We start from the raw sequence: 27,413 nt of genomic DNA on the forward strand, positions 1-27,413 counted from the left end.
ATAGTTTTTTTTGTCTTATTCAGTTTGCCACGTTTATGATACTTGTTCATGTTTGCTTCTCTGACAACATTTATAACTCTTCAAATGTAGTCAGAGAATGTCGGTCAATTTACGAAAAAATATATTCCTTCTGACTATTCTAAATATTTGAAAATTACGGGCGCCGCTATGAAAAGCACGGTAAAAATACTTACTTGTACTTGTTTTGATTAGTGTCGTTTTTGTTAAAAACTGAGACCGACTGCTTAGTCAGTGTTATCTGTAAAGTTCTCATAGTAAATTGATTTATTTAAGGCTATGTTTAAAAACACAGCCTTACCGGCGAACTAAGAGGTTGCGCTTTTAAACAACAAAAGCTATATGCCAACATGTATTATCTTGTGTGAAAGAACTGTATCGATACTGACGACGTACACAAAACATTTAATATTACTTTTTGTTTAATTAAGAACCGTGCTCATAAGAGGTGTTCAATTATAATCACATTCTCTCACAATTGTTTTGAAAGGCGTTGTTTTCAAGGCGGTTCCGACATTTACCTGTAGTCAATAATTTGAGCGCGAAAGTTTTGTTTGTTTTGAGTAGTTATGAGCATTTGTGAGTTTTTTGTTGCAAATAAAAATATTTACAGTTCCAAATATTTACAGTTGGTGGACTTGATTTTAAGAGGGGTTTTATATTTGTATGTTCTTTTCGTTTTTATTCGGGAGTAGAACGTTTTCAGTGTCTTCTGCCAGCAATATATAGACTTTGATCTCCATGCATTCAATTTTGAAAAACATATATGTCGAAAAAGGTGGAGATGAACTACTCGTTTGGACAGCTGACAGCAATCTTCCATACTCTCTCTATTTTTTGTAAGAATATCGAGGCTGAAGTTTGCGAAATTTTAAGAAGATTTTAAGAATTAACCCGAGGCTGAGATTTTGAAAAGAATAGAATTATGTGTGTTGAAAATTTGCGTACAATGAAATTTTATCTTTTGAACTAAAGCGTATAAAATTCTTCCTTTCCGTCTCAAAAGCGCGCAGAACTAGCCAAGAGACAACAAAAACAAGGCTAGCCGTATGTTGGATGCTAAATTCATTTCTGCAAGACATTATACGCTATAATCTAAGAATATTTACAAGAAAATCTTCAGTCTAAAATAGGTAGAAAAATAAGAATATTCAGCCTGGACCGAAAGAAAGGTAGCTGCTGATGCTGTGTCAGGCATTATAGTTAAAGTGTCGTCAACATATCTCTTGTAAAATGAAGGCATTTTGCCTTCATGAACCAAAGTTTCTTCCATGGATCCCATGAGGACATCAGCGAGCAGTGGCCCGAAGTAGTCATATACGCTCCTTTGGGCAGTAACCAATCAGCGTGCAGGGATCATACCACGTGACCAAGTTTTTCCCATACATTCTCTTAAATTTTCAAAATCCAAGATGGCGCCTTTGGCAGCAAAAAAATGACCCCGTGACGTCACAGGTCACGTGCATGCCCAAATAAGGGCAACATGTCCAAATAAGGAGAACATGAGATCGAGGTTGTCACGCGCATGCCCAAATAAGGAGATAGCCAATCCCTGAAATCGAGGTTGTCACGTGCATGAAATCGAGGTTCGGATGGGAATAAAAGGGTTTGCGGGAGTGTCGAGTGAGTATTGTTGTTTTGAGATCGGCGACTAGAAGATGTCTTCAGAGGAGAGCAAGACGAAGGTGGAGGTTTCTGAAGAGGAGAAGATAGAAGAACTTGCCGCGAGGGTGATGGATGCTGTTCATGACGGTATTCTTGGAAAGATAATGAAAAGCGCCGTTTCTCACGCTGTGGATGTCCTCCTGAGGAAAGAGGTGACGAAGCTGGCGGATGAGGTGATGAGGTTCAGAAAAATGCTGTCTGAGAAGATGCTTGTTGACCAGTCCATCTCGTTTAAAGACCCCGTGTGTTTGGAGAAGTTGCCGGAGGGATTTGAGGACGGATGGGAAGCGTGGAAGAGCAGTTGGGACAACAGAGACGAGTTGGCGTACCGTGCATTTGTCAAACAAATTGTAAAAACACCACCACCAGAATCAGAGGAGTGAAAAAAACATTTTTATTCATGCCTGTAACAAAAACTAATAAAGATCCTTTAAAGAGAGAATGTACATGGTTTGTTGCGTGATTTTTTCATCGTCTCTATAGGGAATAAAAAAGAAAAAAGAATTTTAATGCCCCGACCAGGAATCGAACCTGGGTCTTTGAGGCCACAACTCAACGTCTTAACCATTAGACCATCGAAGCGCTTACCTCTTTAGGACTTGGTTTTGGGGGTGTCATCGGGAGGCAGTCCGAAATTCACGGTTTTGCAATGAGGGCAGAGTATTTGGGAGGGTTTCAACCGCTCGGTGTGGAGGGCTTTACAGGTTCCGTGAAAGAATTGGTCGCAACAGGGTGTCAGGAAGTAGTCTCTGATACTGTGTTTGAAAGTGTATCCTTCCTTGCACCATAGACATTGAGGGTTAGGAAATCGAGACATGGAGTCTGAAAAAAATAGAGCAAAAACAACTTTTTATTGGTCATTCTACTTGTTATTACAGGGTGGGACGTGTGCACGGTCCTCTTGACCGGCGCCCTCTTTTTCTTCAGGATAACAATCAATGAACGATTTCACGTGATTGACACGTGACAGGGCCTGGTCGTAACTGTTTCCCAGGAAGACGGGTTCGTAGCAGTCGGTTTCCACATTGTGGTACATGCCATAGATGACCCCACAACAGGTGGCGTAGACGCACCCTAGTCCCCATTCTTTTCTAAGTGGTCCCGAGATTGAGCGTATGAATTTGGTGTGGGTCCCATTTCTTCTCAATTCTAGGATGGGTTGGCGGCAGCAGGGTCTCAGCTGTTTGCATACGTGGCAGTGGAGGGGTGGTTCCATGGCTAAAAATGAAGCAATTGTCTGTAAGTGTTTCGGACCCAGTCTATGTGAATCACCAAATCATTGGTATCGTCCTCGTCAAGGACCCCCAACCTCTCTTCCAGCCCCAGGAGATCTAGTTGGTCCAGGGCCACCTCGATAAAACCTAAAAGTTGTTCTAGGTCCCTGTACAAAGGGGTCTCGTCTTCGTCCTTCATCCACTCTCTCACCCGCTTTTCCCAGGTAGTCAACTCTATGTTACACTTCTCTAATATTTCCATACTCACTCGGTATTTCGAGAAGCCACAACAACGAGAGTATCCACAGTCTTCTATAGGCGCTCATACAAGTTGAAAATAACTCAGAGTGAAAAGTGAACGGTCCAACTCGCTTATTTTATACACGCGGTATAATGGTGTCCAGTCTCCTACCGTGAGTGGGTGTGGTAGGGGGATACCCCCCTATCCCCTGGGTCTGGGTGACACGTGACTTCGTCTCGATCTGTGATTGGTTGGACGGATCTTCATAAGGCGAATCCGCGCCGCCCCCGATCTTCACTCTGAGTTTTGAACTTGTATTGAGCGTCAATATGGCCTTGAGGGAGAGATACCTGCAGAACGATTTCAGACCGAGAAAGCCTGATACTACGTATGAGGAAGCCATTGATCAAATGCAAGCACCCTGGACCCGATTTTATGAAGACATGAACTTTCCCATCCGGGATTTGTTGGTGGGCCGACGTTGGCTGACGCAGCTCAAAGATTCCAGTCAGCTCGAGGTGATGCTTCACCAGATTTTATTTTTCATGGACGAGCAGAGGGCGAACTGGACCCGAAGTATGTACCAGTACCGTAGAATCGAGAAGTGTTTTAGCCGTACCTTGTTCAACTCGATCCGTACTATATATAAGAACCTTGTATGGGACCTTAAAGTGAAGCCGCCCGTGGACCGTATTACGTATCACCGACTGATGCTGTGTTACGGGTTTGAGCCCTTTCAGTCCACGTGGACTAAGAGACAGAAGAAGACAGCGAGACGCTATGTTCTCACAATTGACTTTTATTATAGTACTTTCAATCATTGTAATCAAGTAACGATGCGAGCGATGATCGACGCGGAGGACAAATTACCAAACGTGTAAATAGTGTGAAATAAAAATCAGAGTGTGTTTTTTACAAAAAACTGTGTCTGTCTTTTTCTTAGTTTGGGTTCTGTCCATTGATCAGTATGGCTTTGGCGACTCCTCGTGGGTATTCGTCGATCCATTGAAAGAACTTGCAGGTGCGCTTGGGACACTTGAGATAGAGCCTGTCTGGGTTGGACTGGGAGTGGGAGGTGGCTAAGACCAGGGATTTGCTGCATAGACATCGGAAACGGGCTGGGTCGATGTTCCTGTAGCAGGGGTGAGTCTGTTCTTCGACGCGTCTCAGGTAAGTGCTCACCTCTTTGACGCCACAGGTCACATAACACTTGGTGTAGAATCTGGAAGAGGGGCATCGGTAATACTCCCACCAGGTACCACCGTCTGGGGTTCTCACTCTTCCATATTCCATGGGTACCATGCAACGCGGGCAGGTGGGATCTTGTGGTTTCAGTTGGTTCAGGAACTGATCGGGGTCGAATTCCTCCAACACTTGTACTTCGGTGAATTCTCCTCGGTCATCCACTTCAGGTGATACTTCTACGAGGTCGTCTTTCTTGAATTTGTCGAGTCCCATGGCTTCCAGGACTTGCATGGTTCGAGGAGGTGAGTCTCTGATCACGGTCATGCACCCGCCTTGAATGGCAGGTAGCTTTGAGTCTGTGAAGATAGAGAACGAGTTAGTATCCCAACAAGGTGTTTTCACGTCGCATGGTTTCTAGGATGTGGGTGGTTTTTCGCACGTTTTTGGGGGTCAGTCTTTGCCTTCGCTTGTTATGGTTACTTTTCATTTGGCTTTTACATTCTTGACGTTGGATCGAAAAGGCGCTCCACGGTCGCGAGAAGCCTTTGAGAGGGACGGTGGTCCAACTGACCGAGTCCGGGGTGATCTCTTTGAAGAGGACGCGTTCGTTGAAACGTAGTCTGGCACGAGGTTTTTTGAATAACCATCTATCTAAGGTGGATTGTACTTTACCTCCTACTTCTCCTTCCACTCTCTTGGGTAGGAGCAGTTTCAGTTTCTTACGCGCCTCCTTCTTTTTCTTTTTTCTTTTTTTACTGTCGGGTTCGACGTGTGAATCCATGACGACTGCTGAGAAAAGTGACTCGTGATGGAATGCGTGGTTCGACTTTATGGACGTTTTTGACGACCAATCGGTGACGTGTGGTGTGATGGGATCATGTGACGGTCTTCGTTCCGATTGGTGGATCTGAAAAAGGGCGCGTGATCCGGGAAAGTACGGAGTGAAAAGTGGATCCACAGCGCGGGTATAAAAGGAGCCCGTTGGACGCAGCGAATCAGTCTCGACTTGCTCTTGACGCGGTGATGACCTGTAGGATTTTGGATGAGAGAGACGTGCAAGAGATCCTTGAAGATCTGAGACAACAGTTGAATCGAGCTTCTGACGTTTTGGATACAATCGAAAAAGAAGGCGAAAGACCTTTACACGGGAGGATAATTGAATTGGAGTTACGTCTTGTCTCTCCTTTGTACTATAGGCTCCAGAGGCACTTGATTGACTGGGGTGTGCGTAGTTGCTATCCTCATTTGTCGGACTTGCAGATCACGAAGCGAGCGGATCGAGAGGGAAAGAAGTTTAACGAGTTTGTCTGAGGGCGGGTTTCAAGATGACTTACTATAGCAACTCGAACCAGATTCGGGACCTCGTGGAGCAGATCGTGGATCAGAAGGTACACACTTTAAGAGATCTCGATGCCATTCCGGATGTCAGAGTGGACATGTACATTTTTGACAATCTCTTCGAACCGTTAGGTCAAATACCCGATAGTCTGTGGTCTTTTGAGCTCTTGATGAGACGTCGTCCTGACTGGGGTGGTACGATTTTGGAGATGATGAAGAGGAACGAACATGTGTACCTTTTCTGTGGTGAGTGGTGTCGTGTGATGTACAGAAGTGGTAGCGGTCAATTCAAATTCATTCATTGTCGGGATCCCACCCTGGACGCCGAGCGTGCCTGTTTTATCGCCACAGATCACCTCACGTACATGATGAGCGATGTCATCCGTGATCTGTTTGAACCCTTGCGGTTCGCTCGCGACCTGTCACGACGGGTGAGGGAGTCGGACAAGAGTCCCAAGGTGGAGGAGATACTGACGTTCAACAGGTGCGCTCACAAGGAAACGTGTCTGAAGTTGGAAGAGTTGATCTACGATATCATGCGTCAGCGTGATATGTGGAAGGATCGGTTTTTCTTCCGGGCCCTTGAAGCGGAGGAGGATGACCTGTGTGGTGACTGTAGAGAGAGTATGCGTCAAGCATTCTATGTGAAGGGGGACGAGGAGGAAGCCTTGAAGTGGAGACCCGGTAAATGTGATTGGAGAAATTGTAAATATTATGCCATGGATACCTATGAGGAAGACTGTGATAATGAGTACGGTCAAGATTGTAAGAACACGAATTATGCTCATTACTTTTCAGATTCGGACTGAGTCTTTTTTTTCGCCTTCTTTTTCGTGTTATCCAATCAGAGTCGATTTTTACGTAAGAACCAATCAGGCACGACGTTTTTGTACATATAAGAAAGTGTGAATAAAAAATTGGGTTCAAATCATTATGTCTCATGTCTTGAGTTGGTTGATCTCGAGAATGTGTACGACCATGGCCGATCGATGGTGTTGGACGACCTTGTGTTCCAAGTGCACTAGTGTCTACGAGCGATACGGTAAGGGTGAACCCATCCCCTACAATTTCAGCGATTCGCCCTTGGAGGTGTTTGACTATACCGACGTCGAACCCAACGTGATGCGTTTTGTCGTTTATATCTTGTGGTTGAAACGGCAACCCGATTCATTTAAGAAGTATCTCGAGGTACGGGAGCAACGTTTCGAGTTGTGGAGACAGTGCGTGTACAAACTTTATCGACTATGAAGAAAGGTCAAAAGAAGAAGCAAAAGCCGCTTTCGACCGGAACGTTACTGGGACGGTACCGGGATCCTTCTAGACCCGGTAGTCTGGGCGGTCTGACGCGATTCGCCCAGGCCAATAAGATCTCGGTACGACGTGCTCGCGAGGTCTTGCAACGGGATTTGGGGTACACGCTGCACAAACCCAGACGTCGTCGTTTTCCCACGGTCCCGGTGGTGGTGTTCGGCATCGACGAGCAGTGAACGGCCGACCTGATCGAGGTGATCAATATTTCGAGGTACAATCGAGGGTATCGTTATCTCTTGACGGTGGTGGACGTGTTTTCCAAGCACGCCTGGGTCCAACCCTTGAAGAGCAAGACGGGTAAAGCGGTGACGGAAGCCATGGCTAAGATCTTGAAAGGAGGTAGAAAACCCCTCAATCTCCAGACGGACGACGGGAAGGAATTCTACAACAAGACGTTTCAGGATTTGATGAAGCAGAAAGGCATTCATCATTTTTCGACGCGCGGGGATACGAAATCCAGTGTGGTGGAACGGTTCAATCGAACCCTGAAAGAACGTTTGTACCGATACTTCACCGTGAAGAATACGATGACGTTTGTGCCCGTGTTACAAGATCTGGTTCGAGGGTACAATCGATCGTATCATCGCAGTATCAAGATGGCTCCCGATCAAGTGACTTTGGGCAATAGCGAGGACGTGTGGGAGACTCTTTACGGAAAAAAGAAAAAAGGGAAATTGAAGAAACCGCAACTCAAAGTCGGGGATCGTGTGAGACTGAACAAGAAGTTCCGTCAGTTCAAGAAAGGGTATTTACCCGGTTGGACCGAGGAGGTGTTTGTGATACGCCGAGTGCGTCCTGGGGAGGTCACCACGTACAAGGTGGAAGAATGGGACGGCACGGCGGTCGAAGGCACGTTTTACGCGCAAGGTTTGCAAAAGGTGAACGTGAAAGACGACGATCTGTTCCGCATCGACAAGATCGTCAAACGAAAAGGGGATAAAGTCTTGGTGCGTTGGAAAGGTTGGCCAGTCAAGTACGACAGTTGGGTGGATAAAAAAGGCTTGTACGTGACCCAAAAGCCCAAGACGAAAAAATGAAAGACTTTTACGTGCAGTTGATGAGCAATACCAGCACGAGCGAGTTCACGGACAACAAGGCCAACAGTTTCAAGAACCGTCTGCCGTATCCGCTCCTGTTTGAATCCGACAAGGAATGGAAAGTGGGAATGGCGAGCGTGTCTTACCCGATTCCTCCGTCACGACCGCATCAAGTACCAGTCCCTCAAGCGCACGACTTTGACGACGACGATTACGTGTTTGGCCTGGATTGGACCATTGAAACGTTCAGGTTGCTAGACGACGGGATTACGTGGAGTCCTTATCGATACCCCGTGACATTTTACGTCAGTGGAAAGGAACTGAACCGTGACCGACACAAGGTGACGAGTGGCAGATCTCTCATGCAATACCTCATCAACCGTTTTCACGAACGCCTGTATCATTACATGGATCATGCGGGTGAAAGTCTACGAGCACCGAACGGAAAAAAATACTACCCCGTGTTCCGATGGGAGGGGAACGATTTGATTATCGATAACACCGACACGTTTCTCGACGAGTCCGGAGACAGAAAACGTCCCAGAGTGTATTTTGGTACTAAACTGGTCAAGAAGTTGGGTTTGATTCGCGAGGAATCGTATTACTCCGTTCACTTGGACGTGAATATGATCAAGATCTTTCCCAACGACAAAGTCCCGTCTGATTTCAAGAAAGACTGGACCAACCATGACAGCAATCGATCTCGTGAATTTTGGAATTTGGACAGCCACGGGACGTTACAGCTCAGTCCCTATTGCAACTGGCGCTTCAGTTACTTGGACGAGGAATACGCCAAGACCTATCAGCGCGGAGTCGTCGTTCATCCAGACCTCCCTCCGCCTCGGAGTCCCATGTACCTGTATTCGAATGTGGGTCGTAGCACCATCACGGGGAATCGCGTGACGGATCTCTTGAGAGAGGTCCCCCATGACCCGATCAAGACGACGTACGAACCGAATCAGATTCAATATAAACCCGTGCGCAGCAACGTCTTGGATATAGTGGAGGTGCAATTGGCCGAGAACGACGGAAGACTGGTGGACTTTACCTCGGGCGTGACGTCGGTGACATTACACTTCAAGTATGAATGAGTCTGTCGACGACTTTTACGTGCAACTGATGAGCAATGCTAGCACGAGCGAGTTCCCGGACAACAAGGCCCACAGTTTCAAGAACCGTCTGCCGAACCCGTTGCAGTTGAGAGAGTCGGGATGGAAAGTGGGTATCAGCGACCTCTCGTTTCCGTCCGCGACGCGTAAGATGGACTTGAAAGATTCTCTTCTGTTTGAAATCTGGTGGATCGACATGGTGAACGCCTCCATAAACCTATACAGCCGGGTCTCTTCAGCGACGCGAGAGGGCGATTTGGAATTCACGCCGAGGACCGGTACCGAGTTGATGAACGCGATACGAGACCGATACATGCCTAGGTTGAGAGATCGAACGGATGCCGACGTGACGATGTACAAGAAAAAGAGCAAACCCGACGATCCCACCGAATTGCTGTACACGGTCATGCATCGGGCCGAGCATGGAGAATGCGTCCTGGACAATTCGAGAACGTGCCTCAGCCTCCTGATCAACGGTAAACGCGTCTACCCGCAAATGAACATCGGCATCGAATTGGCCAAGAAGATGAAATGGGTGAAGATGGGAACCTTGCAAAACGGTCGACCGGGTTACGTCTTGGGACCTCACTTGAGGAAAGAATTTCCCAAGGAAGTCGTACCCACGGCCACGGACTTGATCATAGCTCAGAATGACGGGGACGAGACGTTTTACAAGATCGACCCTGACACCTTACATTTGAGTTGTTTCATCAATTGGGTGTTCACGGATTTGGATCGCAGTTACGAAGAGGCGTTCGGTCACGAGCGTCGTTCCTTGTTCGTGTATTCGAATGTGGGACAGAGTATGGTGACGGGGAATCAAGTCACGGACCTGTTGAAACAAGTGCGTTACGATCCGGACGTGATCGACCTTCAACCGAGACACATCCTATATCTACCGGTGCCCACGACCTTTTTGGACATTGTCGAGACGCAGGTATCTGAGAACGACGGACGACTGATGGACTTTGCGTCTGGCGTGACCACGATCACGTTGCATTTCAAGAAAGGATGAGTAATTTTTACGTCAGCTTACCCAGTCACAGCGGTAAGAGCGAGTTCCCGGACAACAAGGCGAACCATTTCAAGATCAGGTTACCACGTCCCCTACGCCTGAATGGAGAAGGAGGCTGGAAAGTGGGGATGAGTAGCATCGCCATGCCGGATGCGCACGTGACGTTGCCTTCTTTCACCGCTTCTGAGGATAAAACCATCTTGTCCTCCTTCTCATGGAGACGCATAGAATCGAGTAGTTATTACACGTTTGGAGAAGCTTACTTCGACACGGAGGACCTCAAAGAGGTATTTTACAATGTGGACGGTGTCGGATTCATGAAATCCATGATCTCCTTTTTCACGCGACAACGCATCTTCAAGAACTCCGGACCCAAATTGGGAGCCAAATATGCCACGAATGATGGGAAGAGAAGCTACGTCAATTTCAAGTGGGAAGGTGATGAACTGGTCACGGACAACAAAAACACCTTTCGTCCGGTCACGCATTTCCCCGCGTTCCACGTCAATGTTGAACTGGCTTTAAAAATGGGATGGCTCAAAAAGAACGACAGTGGTTACGAACTGGGACCTAACTTGCAGTTAGAACTTTTTGACGATGTCGTTCCGGACATTAGCGTCGTCGGGGACGTCCACGACAAGGACGGATCACCTGTCTTTTGGGGTGTCATCACAGATACAGGAGGAAATGGAGATTTTTTAAAACTCAGCATCTATTGCAATTGGCGTTTTCTAAACCTGAACAAAGCGTTCGAGGTGGTGGTGGGAAGCAGTTCGCGTTCCTTGTTCGTCTACTCTGACGTGTGTAGAAGTGGCGTGGTGGGAAATCAAGTCACGGATGTACTGAGAGAGGTCAACTTGATTCGAACAGGTGCGGGTGTTCAGTATTTCGAACCTTACCACATTCAATATATTCCCGTGCGCAAAGACGTCATTGACATAATAGAGGTGCAAGTGGCTGAGACAACTGGTGAACTGGTGAGATTTGGACCTGGCAATACGATCGTGACGTTACACTTTAAGAAAGAATGATCGGGGGAACGTTGGTACGATTTCACCCCGATAAAATGAGGCAATCCGGAGACGGATTCGGCATGGCTTGGAGAGGTGTCAAGAAACGAGATCCCGGCATCCTCCGAGACTTTATCACCGAGGCGGCCACGGAAGGTCTGAAAGGTTTAAATTCGGGTGGTAAGGGAGGAAAGCCCAATTGGAGAGGTGGACTCGCCGGGGTCAAGAGAGGAGCGACACGAGCCGTGAAACGTAAAGCGACGCAAGAGATCAAACGGGCGTTGGCGAAAAAAGTGAGAAAAGATCTATTTGGAGTATGAATCCCATTTACTCGAGGCGTGTGAGACTTATCCCAATACGACGAACGTATAAAGGTGGATCGATCTTCCCGTCCCGATCAAAACGCCCGAACTATCGTTGGGTGCAGTCGGCCCTGAGAAGGAGACGAAGACGACGACGACGTAGACGATGACGGACCTCGTGGCTCATGCCCGTTCGGCGGGGGTTCGTAACCCTCGTCTGAACATGTTCAGTACCCCTCCCACGGATGTCAGCATGTCGTCTCGACGGTTGGTGAGAATCAACCCGTTCAATACGGGGATCAATCCAGTGACCTTCCAAGTCGATCCTCAAGAAGACTTTATCGACTTGAACGAGAGTTTCTTCGAAGTGGAATTGACCGTCAAGAAAAGTGACGCGACGAATCTGTTGACAGCGGATGTCCTGGGACTAGCCAACAATCTGGCCCACACCCTCTTCAAACAGATCAATGTGAGATTGAATGGGACTCTCATCAGCCCCCAGACGGATACTTACCACCTCAAAGCTTACATCGAGACCCTGCTGAACCACGACCGAGACGACGGTGAATCGATCCTGACACCTAGTGGTTGGTACAACTGTCTCGGTGTACCCGACGACGGAGACGGGGATGAATTGACAGCCAACGCGATGGATTTTGGTACTCCTCACGCTGAATATACTGCTTTAACCCAAGATCTCAAGAATTTGGTCCAGGGACGATCCCAGTTTCTGGACGGAGAAGCCGTGACTTTGAGGTTCAAACCTTTCCTGGAAGTGTTTCATCTCAGCAAATTACTGTTACCTGGCGTGCAGATCCAGATCGACATGTACTTCAATACCCCAGCTCTGTGGACCATCCGATGGCATGGTGCCAGTACTCTGAGACTGACTGAAGCCGACGTGAAAGTGAGATTGTTCCTGTCTCAAGTGAGAGTGACTCCCTCGGTGTACCGAGAGATCATGACCAGCCTGAAAGGTGGAAGAGTGGCCACTTACCCCACGGTGAGAGGTGAAATTCGCACTTACTCGCATCCCAACGACAATCGTCATTTCGAGTGCAGCAATCCTTTCCACAATAAGCTACCTAATCGGTTAGTGGTGTTGTTGTTGAAACAAGCGGCCTTCAACGGAACCATCACCGAGAGTCCGTTCAATTTTGGAAAATTCAATCTGGCTTCTATCAAACAATTGGTGAGAGGTGAAGAGTACCCCTACGAGACCTTGGAGCTCGATCACGATGGGGACAGTAAAGATCAGAGAGGTTACTACAGATTCCTCCAAGCCTCAGGAGCGTTGTGCAGGGGAAAAGGAAACATGGTCCGGAAAGTGGACTGGGGGGACGGCAAGAGATGCAACATGTTTGTATTTGACAACACGGCCAATGGATGTTTGGACAGTCCAGTGTTGAACCCCAAGCAAGAAGGTGAACTGCGTCTGGTGATCGATTTCGGAGCCAATCCGGGAGAAAACCTGACCATCTTGTTGTACGGCGAATTCGAGAATTTGCTGGAGATCAACGAGAACCGAGTCGTCATCTACGACGTGTACCAATGAGAAGAAAAAAATGGAGAAAGTAGCCTTGAATAATATACAATTGGATCATTTGGCCCGGACGAATCCGTCCCTACGCTGTGTCTTTTACGGCACGGTCCCTTGCGATCGACTTCCCAGGACAGTCCCTCAAGAAGGACCGACCGCTTACATCGTGAACACGGACCCTCATGATAAACCGGGCGTGCATTGGATCGCTTTGTGGGCCGACAAGAACAAGTGCGAGATCCTGGACAGTTACGGTCTACCATTGGACGCGTACGGAACCGCCGAACCGATCCAAGAATGGTTGGATCGTCATTTCAAGTACCAGATTCACAACGGCAGGAGTCTACAGTCCCTGTTCAGTCAGAGTTGCGGCGGTTACGCCCTGATGTTCCTGATCGACCAAGCCGAAGGTCGGGACATGAACGAGTTCTTGAATCGTTTTAAGAAAAACGAGTTTGTGGAGAACGATCGTAAAGTAGGACACATGGTAGAACGTTTGATCGTGGACGAGTTGGCCTGGCGCAAGATTTGTAAAACCCCGTGTCACCAGGACACGTGCGGTTCCTCCAGAGGAGTGCGTCATTTGTTATAAAGTAAGCTGTTCGAATAAAAAGTGTTCATTTTTGAAAAAGAGGTTGTGTGGTAGTCATGGCTCTTCAGTTTCAAGGACATAGACATTTGGACGACGTGATAGCCAGGTTAGAAAAACGTTATGGAAAAGCGGGTGGAAAGACGCCTCAACCCAGTGAGGCTCATTTCAAGAAAAACCAACCGCCAAAACGACAGCTCAATCTGAAAATACTTCAACCCGCCAGAAGACAAGTGTCTTTTCAACCGCCGTCCGTCCTGGACACCGGTGCATTGCCAGCGACCGTGACCACGCGTAGGAAACCCAAGAGAGCCGCACCCGCCAAGCCGAAGCTTTCCGTGAAAGAAGATAGGAAAAGAAGAATGAAAAGGAGGCATTGGTACGAAGACAAGTTTGGAGACTTGAGTAAATTCGTCAAGAAAAAACCTCGAAAAAAGAGATCGGCGCCTGCCAAGAAAAAAGGGCGTCCCAAGAGAGCCGCGGCCAAGAGAGCCATGGTCAAGATCAAGAGTCGTGCCAAGAAAAAACCCATCTGTTTCAATCGTCAGGTCACCCTATTGGGTCTGTTGAAACGCATCCCTGCCGTCAAGACCCCATTGGCCAAGTTGTTCCGATAAAAACGGAGCGTCTCGAGACCCTGGACCATTTCATGATCATGGAACGACGCAAAGCGTTTCAATTTCACACACCGTCGAGTTTGTTGATAGCGGGTCCGTCGGGGTGCGGCAAGACGGTGTTCACCACCAAACTGCTCTTGGAGAACGGAGACTTGTTCCAACAGACACCGAAGAGTATTCATTACTGCTACGGATCGTGGCAAGACGGTTTCCAAAAGCTCAAGAAGGGAGGGGTCAAGTTTCACGAAGGCATCCCCGACAGCGAACAGTTACCCCGATGGTTTCCTGGAGGGGGTGTGTTGGTCTTGGACGACCTGATGGACGAGGGTGGTAACGACAAGCGCGTGTTGGATCTCTTCACCAAACACTCGCATCATCGGAACATCACGGTGATTTACTTGTGTCAGGATCTATTCCCTAACGGAAAATTCGCCAAGACCATTTCCCGCAACGCGCATTACATCGCGGCCTTCAAGAACCCTAGGGATCAGTTAGGGATACGAAATTTACTTCTGCAATCGTTTCCCACGCAATGGCAAGAGGTGTTGGACACGTTTAGAAAGGTCACCGATCGACCTTACGGTTACATGCTATTGGATCTTCATCCAGCCAGTCAGGACGATCAACGCGTTCTCAGCCATGTGTTAAAAGACGAAGGATTCGTACGATGCCATCAGTTTGCAACCCCGTCATGCTGAGGAGCGAAGTCGAGTGGTTTCCGCTGTTCGTCGTCCTATGCAAGACCAGACTCAAATACTGCATGAATCCCCACGAGCTGGACTACGAACCGATGAGACAGGTCACGGAATGCGAGAGTTACCGTCAAGTACGGTCCATCATAAACGCATATAACGGTGAAGGTTTCGACTATTTGGTTCATAAGCAACGAGAACTCGCCGAGAAGAAGATAGAAAGAGAAAGGTACATGGATAAAAATGAGCTCTTATGGTAGTGACGATTTCAACCTCTCGGCTCTGGACGATTATTCGCCTTGGGGGACACCGAATCGGACGAGTACACCCGTTCCGCCTGCAGCGGGTGTGGGTACGAGTCTGAACACTCCTCCTTCACCTCGATCGTCACTGGCAACACCGCCCCTGCCCAATGTCTCGCCCGTCGGAGTAGGCACCGCTGGCTCGGGTGCGCCACAGACCAACGTCACGGTGGGTGTCGGCAGTGCTGGATCGGTGTCGCGCGCCAATGTCACGGCAGGTGTCGGGGCACCCGGGATAACAATGTCCACACCTTTGGCACGAGCCGTTCGAGGAGGGAAACGACCGAGACGCGTCCCACGTCAAAATACACCGACGTCCTCCAGTGATTCCGGAAGCCGCAGAAGAAGTAGCGCCAGTGGTAGCGGTGGAAGAGGCAGAGGCAGAGGCAGAGGCAGAGGCGGAGGCGGAGGCGGAGGTGGAGGCGGAGGCGGAGGCGGAGGAGGAGGAGGAGGCGGAAGTGGTAGTGACTCCACACCGCCTTCGTCGATTCGATCGGGTCGCGGAGGAAGAAGAAGAAGTCGAGGCGCCCGTGTTCTCGACCAAGCCCAGATGCAGCAACAATTGGAAGATATTTTACGTCAACAACAACAAACGGCCGCGGGTCGACGAATCGCAGGCATCACGACCACCAACACGATTACGACCACCTATAAAAACGGACAACGTCCTACCGTCACACGCAATTCGACCAGTGTACGTAACTGAGAACAACAACAACAACCATGAGAAGACGCCGTCGTCGACCGAAAAGGAGAAAGCAATGGGGCGGTGCTCTTGCGAATGCCCTGTCTGCGATGTTACCCATTGGTAAAGGGGCTGCCTTGGGATTGGCCAAAGCGTTGGGTGGCCGCGCCGTGAAAACAGGAATCCGAGCCGGAACCGCCGCTACCATTGGTGGTGTTGGAGTGGGCGTGGGTCGCGGGATCCGAAGACTTGTGAGACTTAAGAAAAGACGACCCCCTCGCCGATGAAAAACCATTCGAATCAAGATGTTGAGGAGTGAAGTCGAGTGGTTCCCCTACTTTTTGCATCTATGTCGATGCTCTCGCTCTTACTGGGATGCGACCAGCATGGATCACGAAGACATGAAACGTATCGCGGACGAGTGCGATAGTTACAGACAAGTCCGAGAGATCCTGAACCAATCCGTAGAAACCGCCTTCAAGGACGAGATCTGGGAATACGAGCAACAGGCTAAAAGGATCAAACGTCCCGACAGAAAGTCAGACTACGTTTGGCACTGGTTAGAGAAGAGTCATGAGTACTTCTGTCTGTTTATTGGATGAACCTTTCAACACCGTGGTGGATCTGGATTCCCTGAGACGTTTGGACGTCTTGTACGCTTTCTACCACAAGTATTGGTGGTGTCGAAGGCAGATGTTCGGTTACTACAAATTGTGCAACGCCATTCTCAACGGACTGGCCTTACTGACGGTGGCCGTGAGTATCGTCTTGGGATCCGTGTGGAAAGATGGGTACACGGTGGTAGGATTGACGGCTTTTGCCACCTTACTGAAAGGATGGAACGATTTCAAGAAGTATTCGTTCAAGATGGACATGGCCCAATTCGCTTACACGACGTACGAAAAGACGTTGACTGAACTCAGGAACTACGCTTTGGGTGGCGTGGAGGAATTGGATGGGTTTTTGACCAAGATGCAAACGTTGGACGACGTGGTGACGGATTTTACATCTCCCACGTACGACCGATACGTTCGAGACTACGCCCTACGATTTCGTCACGTGCCGCTATAAAAAATGACATCGCGGCCAACCTCTTCATTCAGAACCAACATGCCCAAGAGGTCAAGGAGAAAGAAAGCGTCTTCGAAAAGACGTAAAACCACTAAAAGAAGACGGTACCAAAGGGGAGAAGGGATCGGCACCGTGGTGGCGGGTTTACCCAAGGCGGCTTGGGGAATCACCAAAGGCATCGGAAGCCTGAGAGAAAGACAAGAACGGGCGCATACCAAAAGGATGCAGGAACGGATGAGACGAGGTGAAAAAATTCCGCACAAGGGCGAAGAGTTCCGATGCTCCATCATGTGAAAATAAAAGGACGAGACTAGCCGTCGTACACCTCACTCGTCACCATGACAGCCCGAAGGAGGAGGAGGAGACGAAGAAGGAGACAGAAAGGGGGTGATTTGGCGAGTATGATGAGAGCAGCGGGTATGGGTGCTCTGGCTGGACCCTTCGGTTTAATGGACAGACATGTGCATAAGAACAGGGGAAAGATCGAAAGAGTCTTACGCAGGATACCATTTCAAACGGCCTTCAGGCGTCGAGGAAAGCGATAAAAGGAGTACGTCAATCCACTCGTGCGCATAAGGCCACGATGAAGCGGTTACGACGACAACGTCATTTCTTGACGCGCGTCCTGAAAGAAGCCAATCGGAACAAACGTCAACGGATGTTGCAATTCGCCGACAAAGATCAGATCAACGCCATCAGCGAGATGGTTCTCAATTTGCTGAAAAAGAGGATCCCCATCAACGCAACGACTTATGGGAAACTGAAAAGACATAAAAGGGTTTTGCGCGAAGTGGGTAGACGCAAAAACTCTCTCAAGCGTCGAAGAGAACATCTTCTCACCCAAAACGGAGCGGGGTTCTGGAGCGGTTTGCACGGTTGTTTCAAAGCATGTTGTGTACGGTGAAAGGACGCAGCGAGGACGGTTACCCACTGGAGGGGGTCGACGTCATACCCAATTTCCCGCCGAGAGAAGACGAGTCCAACAATACCATTCCTAAACTCGTGCAGTTGTTGCAAGACGCCAATCGTCGCGAAGCCCGATGGAAAGACTCGTACGAGTTCTTGAACAAGAGGTACCACGACCTGTATCAAGAATACATGGCTTTAAAGTTCGGTGACTTCTGTCAAACCTGTCAAACGAAACGAGATACCACGCCGCCCGGTGGGTGCATCGAGTTGTGAGGGAGTGCGGTAAAGGCAAGCGAACCGTTCAAAGTCTCGAACTCGAGTTGGAAAAGAAAGACGAATCCATACGGTACTGGCAGGACTGTTACGAGACGGCCTTGAGAGAATTGTCCGAATTTCCTGACACGACTTTGAGTCAGAAGGTATGAACGAAGTCATGATGGTACCCGTTCAAGAATTCAATCGTTTGCAAGATTATTACAAGGGTAAGATCAGCCAGAATGCCTTGTTGAACAAAGCCGGACGTCTGGCCGCCGAAGAACATCTCATCTTGAACGACAAACGCATCCCCGACAGCATGGCCATCAAGATGACCAAACCCATCGCCGCCGAGGAAGGTAAACTGGTGAAACGCATACGGACGGGTAAAAGCGGTCCCATCTCGTACCAGGGAACGGCAGAACCCGAAGGCATGGCCGACGCACCCGTCGAAAGTCTGTTGAAACAGATCCTCAAGGGAGTCAATCAACCACCCGCAGCCCCCGTGGTCATCCCACCCACACCACTTTCCACGACAGGTCTGAAAAAGGAGCTGAAAACTCCCATACCCTCCACGTCAGGTTTTAAAAAGGGGAAGAAAACCCCCCAACCCTTCAGTCCATTCGAACAGGTCACGCTAGGTAAAACTCCCCTATCGTCCAAGAAAAAAGCACCCATCTCCGATAGAGCCAGACGTGTACTGAAATCACTCGGTATCGACTACGACGACGACGGTGGTTACAGTCCCAAAGGCAAGTCAAAGAAGTACAAGAAGGCCAAACCGACAGCCGCAGAAAAGTTACAAGCAGGGTGGGAAGATTTCGAAGACCCCTGGAGAAGGGGACTAGACTATGACTCGGATTAAGAAGAGGAAAAAGGCACCTCCACCCCCGAGGAGAAGTACCCGACGTCGACGTCAACGAGGGTATGGGTTCGACATCCAGAAATGGTTGGGCAAGACCGGGATCGAGTTCCATTGGCCCGGTTATCAGTACATGGGACCTGGTACCAAACTGAAGAAACGTCTGGCGCGAGGAGACCCAGGGATCAACCGTCTGGACCGACTGGCCAAACAACACGACATTGACTATTCCAGGGCCAAGAACTTACAGGACAAATGGAACGCCGACACCAAGATGATCCAGGCCATTGACAAATTACCCGGACGTAAAACCATGACAGAACGCATTGTTAAGAAAATCATGCAGACCAAGAAACGTTGGAAATTGTAAAACTTTTTATTGTTGTTGTAATTAAAAAGTTACACACACTTTGTTGTTTTTTCAAAAAAGAGTCTCTTGTTTTTTCTTCTTCAAGTCGAAAATAAATAGTGTTCTAACTGATCCATAAATTCGGCGGAAATAGTTACACTGCGAGAATATTCAAACTGAGTAGCCTGCTCTACCGTATCCTCACGTTCAAATTGTTGAAACCATCTACCCATGTCGTGTAACATAAACGACATCCGATCAAGCTCAGCAGCTATTTCAGTTATCATTCCTTCTACTTCCCGTCTTTCTTGCATTCGTCTTAATCTGTTTTCTTCTGCTTTCTTCCTATTTTTCCTGATCTTTTCAAGTCTCCATTTTACAGGATCCTCGGTCCACATACGCTCTAATTCCTCTACCAACCCTTGATCAGGCTCAGAGTCAGAGTCAGAAGAGGAGGAATAAGACAACCGCTTCCCACGGCGTTGCGGTGGTGGTGGTAATGCTCTTGGTGGTAATGCCTGTAGTGTTGCAGTGGTAATGGTGGTAGTGGTAATGGTGGTGGTAGTGGTTTTGGTTGGTGGTAGTGTTGCAGTGGTAATGGTGGTAGTGCTCTTAGCGGCGATGGTAGTGGTGTTGGATGGCGGTAGTGTTGCAGTGGTAATGGTGGTATTGGTGTTGGTTGGTGGTAGTGTTGCAGTGGTAATGGTGGTAGTGCTCTTAGCGGCGATGGTAGTGGTGTTGGATGGCGTTAGTGTTCTCCTGAAATCCGTCAGCACAACCTGAACTCCAAACAAACCCCGAAGAATTTCATCCGGATCATATTCACACTCGTACTCTTTACACTGTCGTGTTCCAGGTAAAAGGGAGCGACGTTTGCGCTCCTTATAACGACGTTTTTGGACCCTCACCAGCTCTGGATTGTTCTTTCTCCAACGATTCAATGCGTCACGCAGCATGTCACGCGTATTATCACGGTTTCGCGCACGATATCGTCTTTTCTGTTCACGAACTTTATCCGGATTTTTCTTTTTCCATTCTCTCACGATCTCTCTTGCTCTCTCTCTCTTCCGTTTCAATGCCGCAGCGGAGCGGGCAGGCATGGTCTCAAAACTCATAGTGAAGAGCGGGCGACGCGGATTCGCCTTACGCAGATCCGTCCAACCAATCACAGATCGAGAGGAAGTCACGTGTGCATAGTAGACCCAGGGGATAGGGGGTATCCCCCTACCACACCCACTCACGGTAGGAGACTGGACGCTGGTCGAGTGTGAACCTGGGATCCAGTTTTACCGTAAGTATAAAAAAGATCGGTTCGAACCGTTTCAGGTCACTCTGAGTTTTTGACTTGTATCGAGCGCTGGAAAAAATCATGGCACAAGAGCTGACCGACGAGGAGATGAACCAACAGATGGATCAACATGAAGAAGCAGTGAGTATAACATGCACCCTATGTAAGAAAGTCATCCTTAGAACCGAAACCTGCGCTCGTACCAAGTGCTGTCGTTACTACGTGCATTACGCTTGCTTCGTCAGGGAACTCGATGATCAGTTGATGAACAGGGGAGTGACCGCCGAGAAGTTGCACTGTCAAATCTGTCACGCACCGTGTTATCTAACCCAGTTCGTGGCTTCCCTAGACAACTGACCCCATGGAACTGAGACTCGTCGTCGCCTCCTTTACCCTAGAGTTCTACCTCCGTTTGGACTTGAGATTTTGTTTCGTTGTGTTTTGCGGTTACAAATTCTCACGGCATCTTTGTCACGCCATGTTCATCACCTTCTTTTCATAGAGTTACTGGGACCGACTACCTCCTGAACTACAGGACTACATCATGCGCTTAGCCAGGAATCAAATCCTACTCGAGCGTAGAGGAAACAAAAAGTTACGTCGTCTTCTCAATGAAATAGTAGAATACGGCAAACTGATAGAACATTGGGGCATAGGACACATTACGATTGTTCAATGTCGCTGCACTTCACCGTGTTGTATAAATAAGAAGAGGCTGGATAGATTTCCACATATGAGAATATACGGCTGTTACATCGACATTGACGACAAACCCCAAAAAACATATTTATCTTGCGGTATAAAAGAGGCCATGAAACGCGTCTCCATAGAAAAGACTTTAATCTACCCTGTAAGTGAATACGACACTAAGTACGTTCTTGATAGGTATTTGAAAAACCAAGATCGTACCCGCTTTCTTACAGAGTCACTGGGATAGGCTACCGGAAGAACTAAAGTGTCACGTGATTGACTTAGCAACCTGGCAGCACATATTCGACCGCAGGAACAATGAACCATTGAACAAACTTCACGAACAAATTGTATATTACGATATACTGAAAAAACAATGGCAGTACGGGCACATAGAAATACGAACGCGTAAATGTGGAGCAAACTTGTGTAATTGTAACAAGGTTTATGAAAGAGTCTCTCATCACACTACTGTATATGGTCATTATGTCGACAGTCGTGACGCGAAAATGAGAATCCATTTAGGATTTAGTTTTAACGACGCGTTAATCAATATACCCGACATAAAATTGTTTTTGTCAGATACTTTGCTTGGAAACCTGAGAGTAAAAAACAACTAATAAAAAAACGTTGTGTGTTCATTGTCTTCACAGAACAGACGGACCCACGACGAAGCCTTCCCCTTCGACGATGACGATGACGACTGGATCTTTGATCCGGCTCTCGACCGAGTGATGATCCAAACCGGAGGTGGTGGTACAAGACCCCTCCTAGAATTTGAATTAAGACCCGTAGGCGCCCGACGTAACTGGAGAAACGTCCTCAACAAACAACGATTCGAAGCCACGCTCAGACAACACAGAGCTGTGACTCCCACGGACAATCTAGGTCAAGAATTAACTCAGGCCCTTCAACGGTCCATCGAGCAACAAATCGCTCAGGATCCTACCCTGACACCCAACTCCACGGTCCATTTCACCATGCAGTCCAGTGCCTTCACGCACGCCTTTCAATCCACTACCTTCACCGTGCGAGAATTCGAAGAAGGGAGTGAAAGACTAGACACTTATCTCCAGTCTCTCGCGGCCAAACTCAACTCCAACGAAGAATTCACCCCCGACGACACGTTTACCATGGAAACCACTTTCATACACACCCCGGGTCGCGGGCGCGGGCACGGAAAACGATACAAACCGAGCTGTGCCGCCGTACGGGGAATCGTCAAACGGTCGCGCGTGACCATCAAAAACAAAGACAATCTCTGCTGCGCTCGCGCTATCGTCACCGTGAAAGCCCTGGTAGATGCGAACGGGAATACGCGTGACCAAGATTACCACAATCTCAAACAGGGACTACCCGTCCAAGAGCGATTGGCCAAAGAACTCCACCGTCTAGCCCACGTCCCCGAAGGACCTTGTGGCATTCCAGAACTGCAACAGTTTCAGGTCGCGTTACCTGGGTACCAACTCAAAGTCCTTTCCATCGATCCGCCACACATGCTCATCTACGCGGGACCCGAACCCTCGGACAAGATCATTCGCCTCATCAAAGAAGACAGTCACTACGACGGATGTAACTCGTTTAGTGGATTCCTCAACAAATCCTACTTCTGCGACGAATGCAATCGAGGATACGATCACGACGACTTTAAAAATCATTCCTGCCACGGTAAATGGTGTCCCGCCTGCAAACGAAAGGACTGCCCCGATTTCATCGAAGCCAAACGACCCCTAGCACGAGGCAAGTTTCCCGAACCCACCTCGATCTGCCGATTGTGTCACAGAAAATTCTTCGGAGCCCAATGCTACAACTACCACCTGCAACGGCGGAGCCTCAACATCCCCTCCATCTGCGACACTTACAAAAAGTGTCCGGACTGTTGCCACGTCTACGAACCAAAACACAGGACAGGACGAGGAGGTGACCGTCGTACCCCCGATCACAAGTGCGGATGGGGTGAATGCCACATCTGCGAAAAGAAAGTCTTCCTACCATCACACCGATGTTACATCCAACGCATCCCAGAAGACGAAGACGAGCCCAAAAAGAAACGCGTGTCGCGCGACGAAGTCAAAGGGCGACCCTTCGAAGAACCCGAACCCAATGATCCAGACACGCGCGTCTGGGTGGACCGAGATCCGCCCCTTCAAGTGTACTGCGACTACGAAGCCATCACCGACGCCGAAGGGAATCAGACGCCCATTCTACTCTGCTTGGAAGACGATGAAGAGGACCAATTCTGCTCCTTCTACGGTCCCAACTGCACCGCTGACATGTTCGACCACCTCGAATCCCTCGCCGTCGACGTGGACGGAGACGATCGGGACGTCATCGTCCTCTTTCACAATCTCAAAGGCTACGACGGGATGTTCATCTTACAACACTGTTACGCCACCCATAGAGAAGTCACAGACCAAATCACCGTAGGCACCAAGATACTGTCACTGAGATCCGACAGACTGACTTTCAAAGATTCCCTATGCTTTCTCCCGTTCCCGCTGGCCAACTTTCCCGCCACCTTCGGAATCCACGAACTCTGCAAGGGATTCTTCCCGCACAAATTCAACACCCTAGAAAATCAAGAGTACGAAAGACCCATGCCACCGCGAGACATGTACGATCCCGACGGCATGTCCGCCAAAAAGAAAGCCGAATTCGAACAGTGGTACCAAGAGAAAGTCAACGACAACTACCATTTCGTACTAAGACAAGAAATGGAAGCCTACTGCGAGTCGGACGTCAAACTCCTCAAAGCAGGCTGTCAAAAGTTCCGGCAAGAATTCAAACAAAAAGCCGACTTTGACCCCATGGAGAAATGCGTCACCATCGCCTCCGCCTGCAACCGATTCTGGCGCAAGAAACTCGTTCCGATCAACATCATCGCCTCCAGACCCCCGCGAGGATGGCACGGCGCCCGATCCAATCAGTCCGTCAAAGCCCTGAAATGGCTAGCCTGGCAAGAACACTCGTTGCAACACACTGACCAAGGCGATCGCATACGCACCGTGCGAAACGGAGGTGAAGTCCGACTAGCCAATCATCTCGTGGACGGATACGATCCTACCACTCGAACCGTCTACGAATTCCACGGATGTCTATGGCACGGATGTCCTCGCTGTTTCCCTCGAAAACGAGACCGATATCCCATCTGTCACACCGATCGCACCCTACAGGAAGTCTACGAGTCCACACTCCCCAAACACGACCTTCTCAGTCACCAAGGCTACCAGCTCTGCGTCAAGTGGGAATGCGACTGGGACCTAGAAGTCAAAACCGACCCTGATCTCCGCCAGTTCCTAGACACGTTCGAACTCGTCCACCCCCTAGAACCACGAGAAGCCTTCTTCGGAGGGCGCACGAACGCCGTCAAACTGCATCACGTGACCGACGTGGCTCAAGGAGAAAAAACCAAGTACGTCGACGTGACGTCGCTCTACCCCTGGGCCAACAAGGAATGCGTATACCCCGTAGGACACCCACAAGTCATCGTCAACCCCGACGATCAAGACATACACCAGTACTTCGGTATGGCCAAAGTAGACATACTACCACCTCACGAACTATACCATCCCGTTCTACCTTTCAGGCACGGGGGTAAACTCACCTTCCCACTCTGCCGATCGTGCGTGGAACACGAAATGACCAAACCCCTCCTAGAGAAATCGCATCGCTGCCCTCACACGGCCGAGCAACGCACGCTACGAGGGACCTGGTGCACACCCGAAATCCAGAAAGCCGTTGCCATGGGATACACGCTCATCAAAATACACGAAGTCCACCATTTCCCGCCAGAACAACGCCATAAAGGACTCTTCGCCAATTACGTGAACACCTGGCTAAAAATCAAACAGGAATCCGCTGGCTACCCGAACTGGTGTCACACCCCCCGAGACGAGGCACGGTACATGCTACAATACCAACAGAAAGAAGGGATCGCTCTCGATCCGACCATGATCCAGAAGAATCCCGGACGCAAAGCCACCGCCAAACTCATGCTCAACTCTTTCTGGGGCAAGTTCGGCGAAAACCTACACAAACCCACTACCCAAGTCGTCTACAACGCCACGCAACTCTTTGACCTCGTTTCCAATCCCTTCAACGACATACGACAAGTCAGAATCGCCAACGACGAAGCCCTAGAGGTCGTCCACACCGAACTCAAAGACAATCAACCCGATAACGGACGAATCAACATCTTCGTCGCCGCTTTCACCACCTGCTGGGCTCGGCTCAAATTATACAGCTACCTGGAACTGTTAAAACAACAAGTTCTCTACTTTGACACGGATTCCGTCATCTACTCGCACAAACCAGGTCAATACGACGTTCCGTTAGGCGATTACCTGGGCGAGATGACCAACGAACTCGACGAGGGCGATTTCATCGTCGATTTCACTGCCGCTGGACCCAAAAATTACGGATACAGAACCCACCAAGGCAAAGTCTGCTGCAAAGTCAGAGGCTTCTCACTCAATGTACGAGGATCCCGCCAACTCAATTATGACGTCATGAGACAAAATCTACTCGACGAACTCACACAACCTCTCGAGGAACGACGCAACATCCACGTTGTCAACCCCAACTTCTTCTGGAGAAACCCAGCCACCAAACATCTCAGAGTCATCACACGGACTAAACGCTACGGACTCGTCTTCGACAAACGCGTCGTTGACACGAACACTTTCATGTCGTTTCCATACGGATACACACCATTGTAATTTTTACTTCCTGTAAATCAATAAAAATCAATTTTGAAACTCACTTCCTGTCTATCTCCTTATTTGGACATGTTGCCCTTATTTGGGCATGCACGTGACCTGTGACGTCACGGGGTCATTTTTTTGCTGCCAAAGGCGCCATCTTGGATTTTGAAAATTTAAGAGAATGTATGGGAAAAACTTGGTCACGTGGTATGATCCCTGCACGCTGATTGGTTACTGCCCAAAGGAGCGTATATGACTACTGCCCGAGTGGAGAGCCCATGGCGATGCCATTGGTCTGTCCATAAAGTTGTCCATTGAACTAAACAGTTGGTCTTTGGGGGATGCTTTTAGAAGATCTGCAAAGCCCATTCTGCTGAGGTTTAAGTGGTGTGTTTCATTAAACCAGTTATCCACAAACGCTATATCGGCGAGTATCTGTATTGCTTCCTCTGAGGGCACGTCGGTAAATAGCGTGAAGAAACTTCACGGTTGTTGTACAAGGAGATGGACGTCGACCAGCACATACTAAACGCCTCAACGTATAAATTATACCTCAATGTTAAAGACATGCAATGAATTGTTTAAAACAGGTTAAACACTCATATCAGATCATGCAACTCATTTGATAATAATTATCATGGTACTTTTATTAAATTCTCACATGGGGGCTATATTCCCATATATGTTTCAGTGAAATGTGTTTTTGTCTTTTAAGAATAAAACAGGAAATCATGCTTGAGTATTGAAGTAAATACAGAAAACGCGCTCCGAAACAACTTGTTTAACAGTATTTACTAGACTACTGGTCACGTCCCCTTTTATAGTGTATTGGAACATACAATTATTGATATTTCTTTAAGCTGCTTGTGAATTATATGTGAGTTTCTTTACCATTATGGCTATGACTTGAAACTCTTCTGAAAGGATCCTTAAGGCTGCAAACATGGCTAAATAGGTAATAATTAAGTTAGGGGAGACCGCCAAATTCTAAAATCAAAACTAATGATACTCAAAAGCTTTTCTAGATGATCTGAGTCTCGGTTGTACAATGTTCCTAGATATCACTATCGGACAAAGGTCTTGGTAATTTCTTTGTTATACGTTAAGACTGATTTCCAAGTCAGTTGATATTGTTCACTTTATTACGGTACAAGTACAGAAATGGCCAAGCCCGGATAGGTGGGCAAGAGGTTTGACTTGTTTGATGTAAAGCAACTTTCAATCACCTATTGCCGGGTGCAAACTATCGAACGCATGATGGGTCGATTAAGTAGACCGGTAGGCGCCCTTAAAAACAATTTTTTTATCATCTCTTGAGTCCTATATTACTCCATTTGTTCATGTCACAGAACAAAAGATACTTAGAAACTGGTGAAGAGGTAAAAGCCACTGGTATTAAGAGCAACTACTATGAAA

General features: G+C 48.4%; 7 protein-coding genes and 1 non-coding gene across 8 annotated transcripts; 7 read left to right on the forward strand and 1 right to left on the reverse strand.

Annotated features, from left to right (window-relative positions):
- Window positions 1-1,540: 1,540 nt before the first annotated feature.
- On the forward strand, window positions 1,541-2,187 carry LOC149104128 (uncharacterized). The gene has a single exon (XM_089273577.1). It carries the CDS (start codon window positions 1,677-1,679, stop codon window positions 2,064-2,066), a length of 390 nt encoding a protein of 129 aa, XP_089129703.1. The 5' UTR covers window positions 1,541-1,676; the 3' UTR covers window positions 2,067-2,187.
- A 6-nt stretch (window positions 2,188-2,193) lies between these two features.
- Window positions 2,194-2,265, reverse strand: Trnah-gug (transfer RNA histidin (anticodon GUG)). The gene has a single exon. It is a non-coding gene; the product is annotated as a tRNA-His (tRNA).
- Window positions 2,266-5,455: 3,190 nt separating this feature from the next.
- On the forward strand, window positions 5,456-6,470 carry LOC149104129 (uncharacterized). The gene has a single exon (XM_089273616.1). It carries the CDS (start codon window positions 5,649-5,651, stop codon window positions 6,468-6,470), a length of 822 nt encoding a protein of 273 aa, XP_089129742.1. The 5' UTR covers window positions 5,456-5,648.
- A 579-nt stretch (window positions 6,471-7,049) lies between these two features.
- Window positions 7,050-9,186, forward strand: LOC149104130 (uncharacterized). Its single transcript, XM_089273615.1, has one exon. It carries the CDS (start codon window positions 8,006-8,008, stop codon window positions 9,098-9,100), a length of 1,095 nt encoding a protein of 364 aa, XP_089129741.1. The 5' UTR covers window positions 7,050-8,005; the 3' UTR covers window positions 9,101-9,186.
- A 2,113-nt stretch (window positions 9,187-11,299) lies between these two features.
- On the forward strand, window positions 11,300-13,119 carry LOC149104131 (uncharacterized protein F54H12.2-like). The gene has a single exon (XM_089273601.1). The coding sequence runs from the start codon at window positions 11,612-11,614 to the stop codon at window positions 12,998-13,000; it is 1,389 nt and encodes a 462-aa protein (XP_089129727.1). The 5' UTR covers window positions 11,300-11,611; the 3' UTR covers window positions 13,001-13,119.
- A 2,001-nt stretch (window positions 13,120-15,120) lies between these two features.
- LOC149104132 (uncharacterized) lies at window positions 15,121-15,902 on the forward strand. Its single transcript, XM_089273602.1, has one exon. The coding sequence runs from the start codon at window positions 15,127-15,129 to the stop codon at window positions 15,889-15,891; it is 765 nt and encodes a 254-aa protein (XP_089129728.1). The 5' UTR covers window positions 15,121-15,126; the 3' UTR covers window positions 15,892-15,902.
- Window positions 15,903-16,382: 480 nt separating this feature from the next.
- On the forward strand, window positions 16,383-17,105 carry LOC149104133 (uncharacterized). The gene has a single exon (XM_089273603.1). It carries the CDS (start codon window positions 16,444-16,446, stop codon window positions 16,939-16,941), a length of 498 nt encoding a protein of 165 aa, XP_089129729.1. The 5' UTR covers window positions 16,383-16,443; the 3' UTR covers window positions 16,942-17,105.
- A 4,833-nt stretch (window positions 17,106-21,938) lies between these two features.
- Window positions 21,939-26,033, forward strand: LOC149104134 (uncharacterized; the record flags this gene model as incomplete). Its single annotated transcript, XM_089274227.1, has 1 exon — window positions 21,939-26,033. A coding segment is annotated over one exon (4,074 nt), but the record flags the coding sequence as incomplete, so codon positions are not given.
- Between the last annotated feature and the right edge of the window lie 1,380 nt (window positions 26,034-27,413).

The sequence above is a fragment of the Orbicella faveolata genome, unplaced genomic scaffold (assembly GCF_042242905.1).
Source record: "Orbicella faveolata isolate gen_17 unplaced genomic scaffold, um_ofav_v1 contig_35, whole genome shotgun sequence".
Classification (NCBI taxonomy): Eukaryota; Metazoa; Cnidaria; class Anthozoa; order Scleractinia; family Merulinidae; genus Orbicella; species Orbicella faveolata.

Bases quoted from the DNA above. Each gene is read 5' to 3' on its own strand.
- LOC149104128 (XM_089273577.1), top strand. From the start codon at position 1,677: ATGTCTTCAGAGGAGAGCAAGACGAAGGTGGAGGTTTCTGAAGAGGAG.
- LOC149104129 (XM_089273616.1), top strand. From the start codon at position 5,649: ATGACTTACTATAGCAACTCGAACCAGATTCGGGACCTCGTGGAGCAG.
- LOC149104130 (XM_089273615.1), top strand. From the start codon at position 8,006: ATGAAAGACTTTTACGTGCAGTTGATGAGCAATACCAGCACGAGCGAG.
- LOC149104131 (XM_089273601.1), top strand. From the start codon at position 11,612: ATGACGGACCTCGTGGCTCATGCCCGTTCGGCGGGGGTTCGTAACCCT.
- LOC149104132 (XM_089273602.1), top strand. From the start codon at position 15,127: ATGAGCTCTTATGGTAGTGACGATTTCAACCTCTCGGCTCTGGACGAT.
- LOC149104133 (XM_089273603.1), top strand. From the start codon at position 16,444: ATGAGTACTTCTGTCTGTTTATTGGATGAACCTTTCAACACCGTGGTG.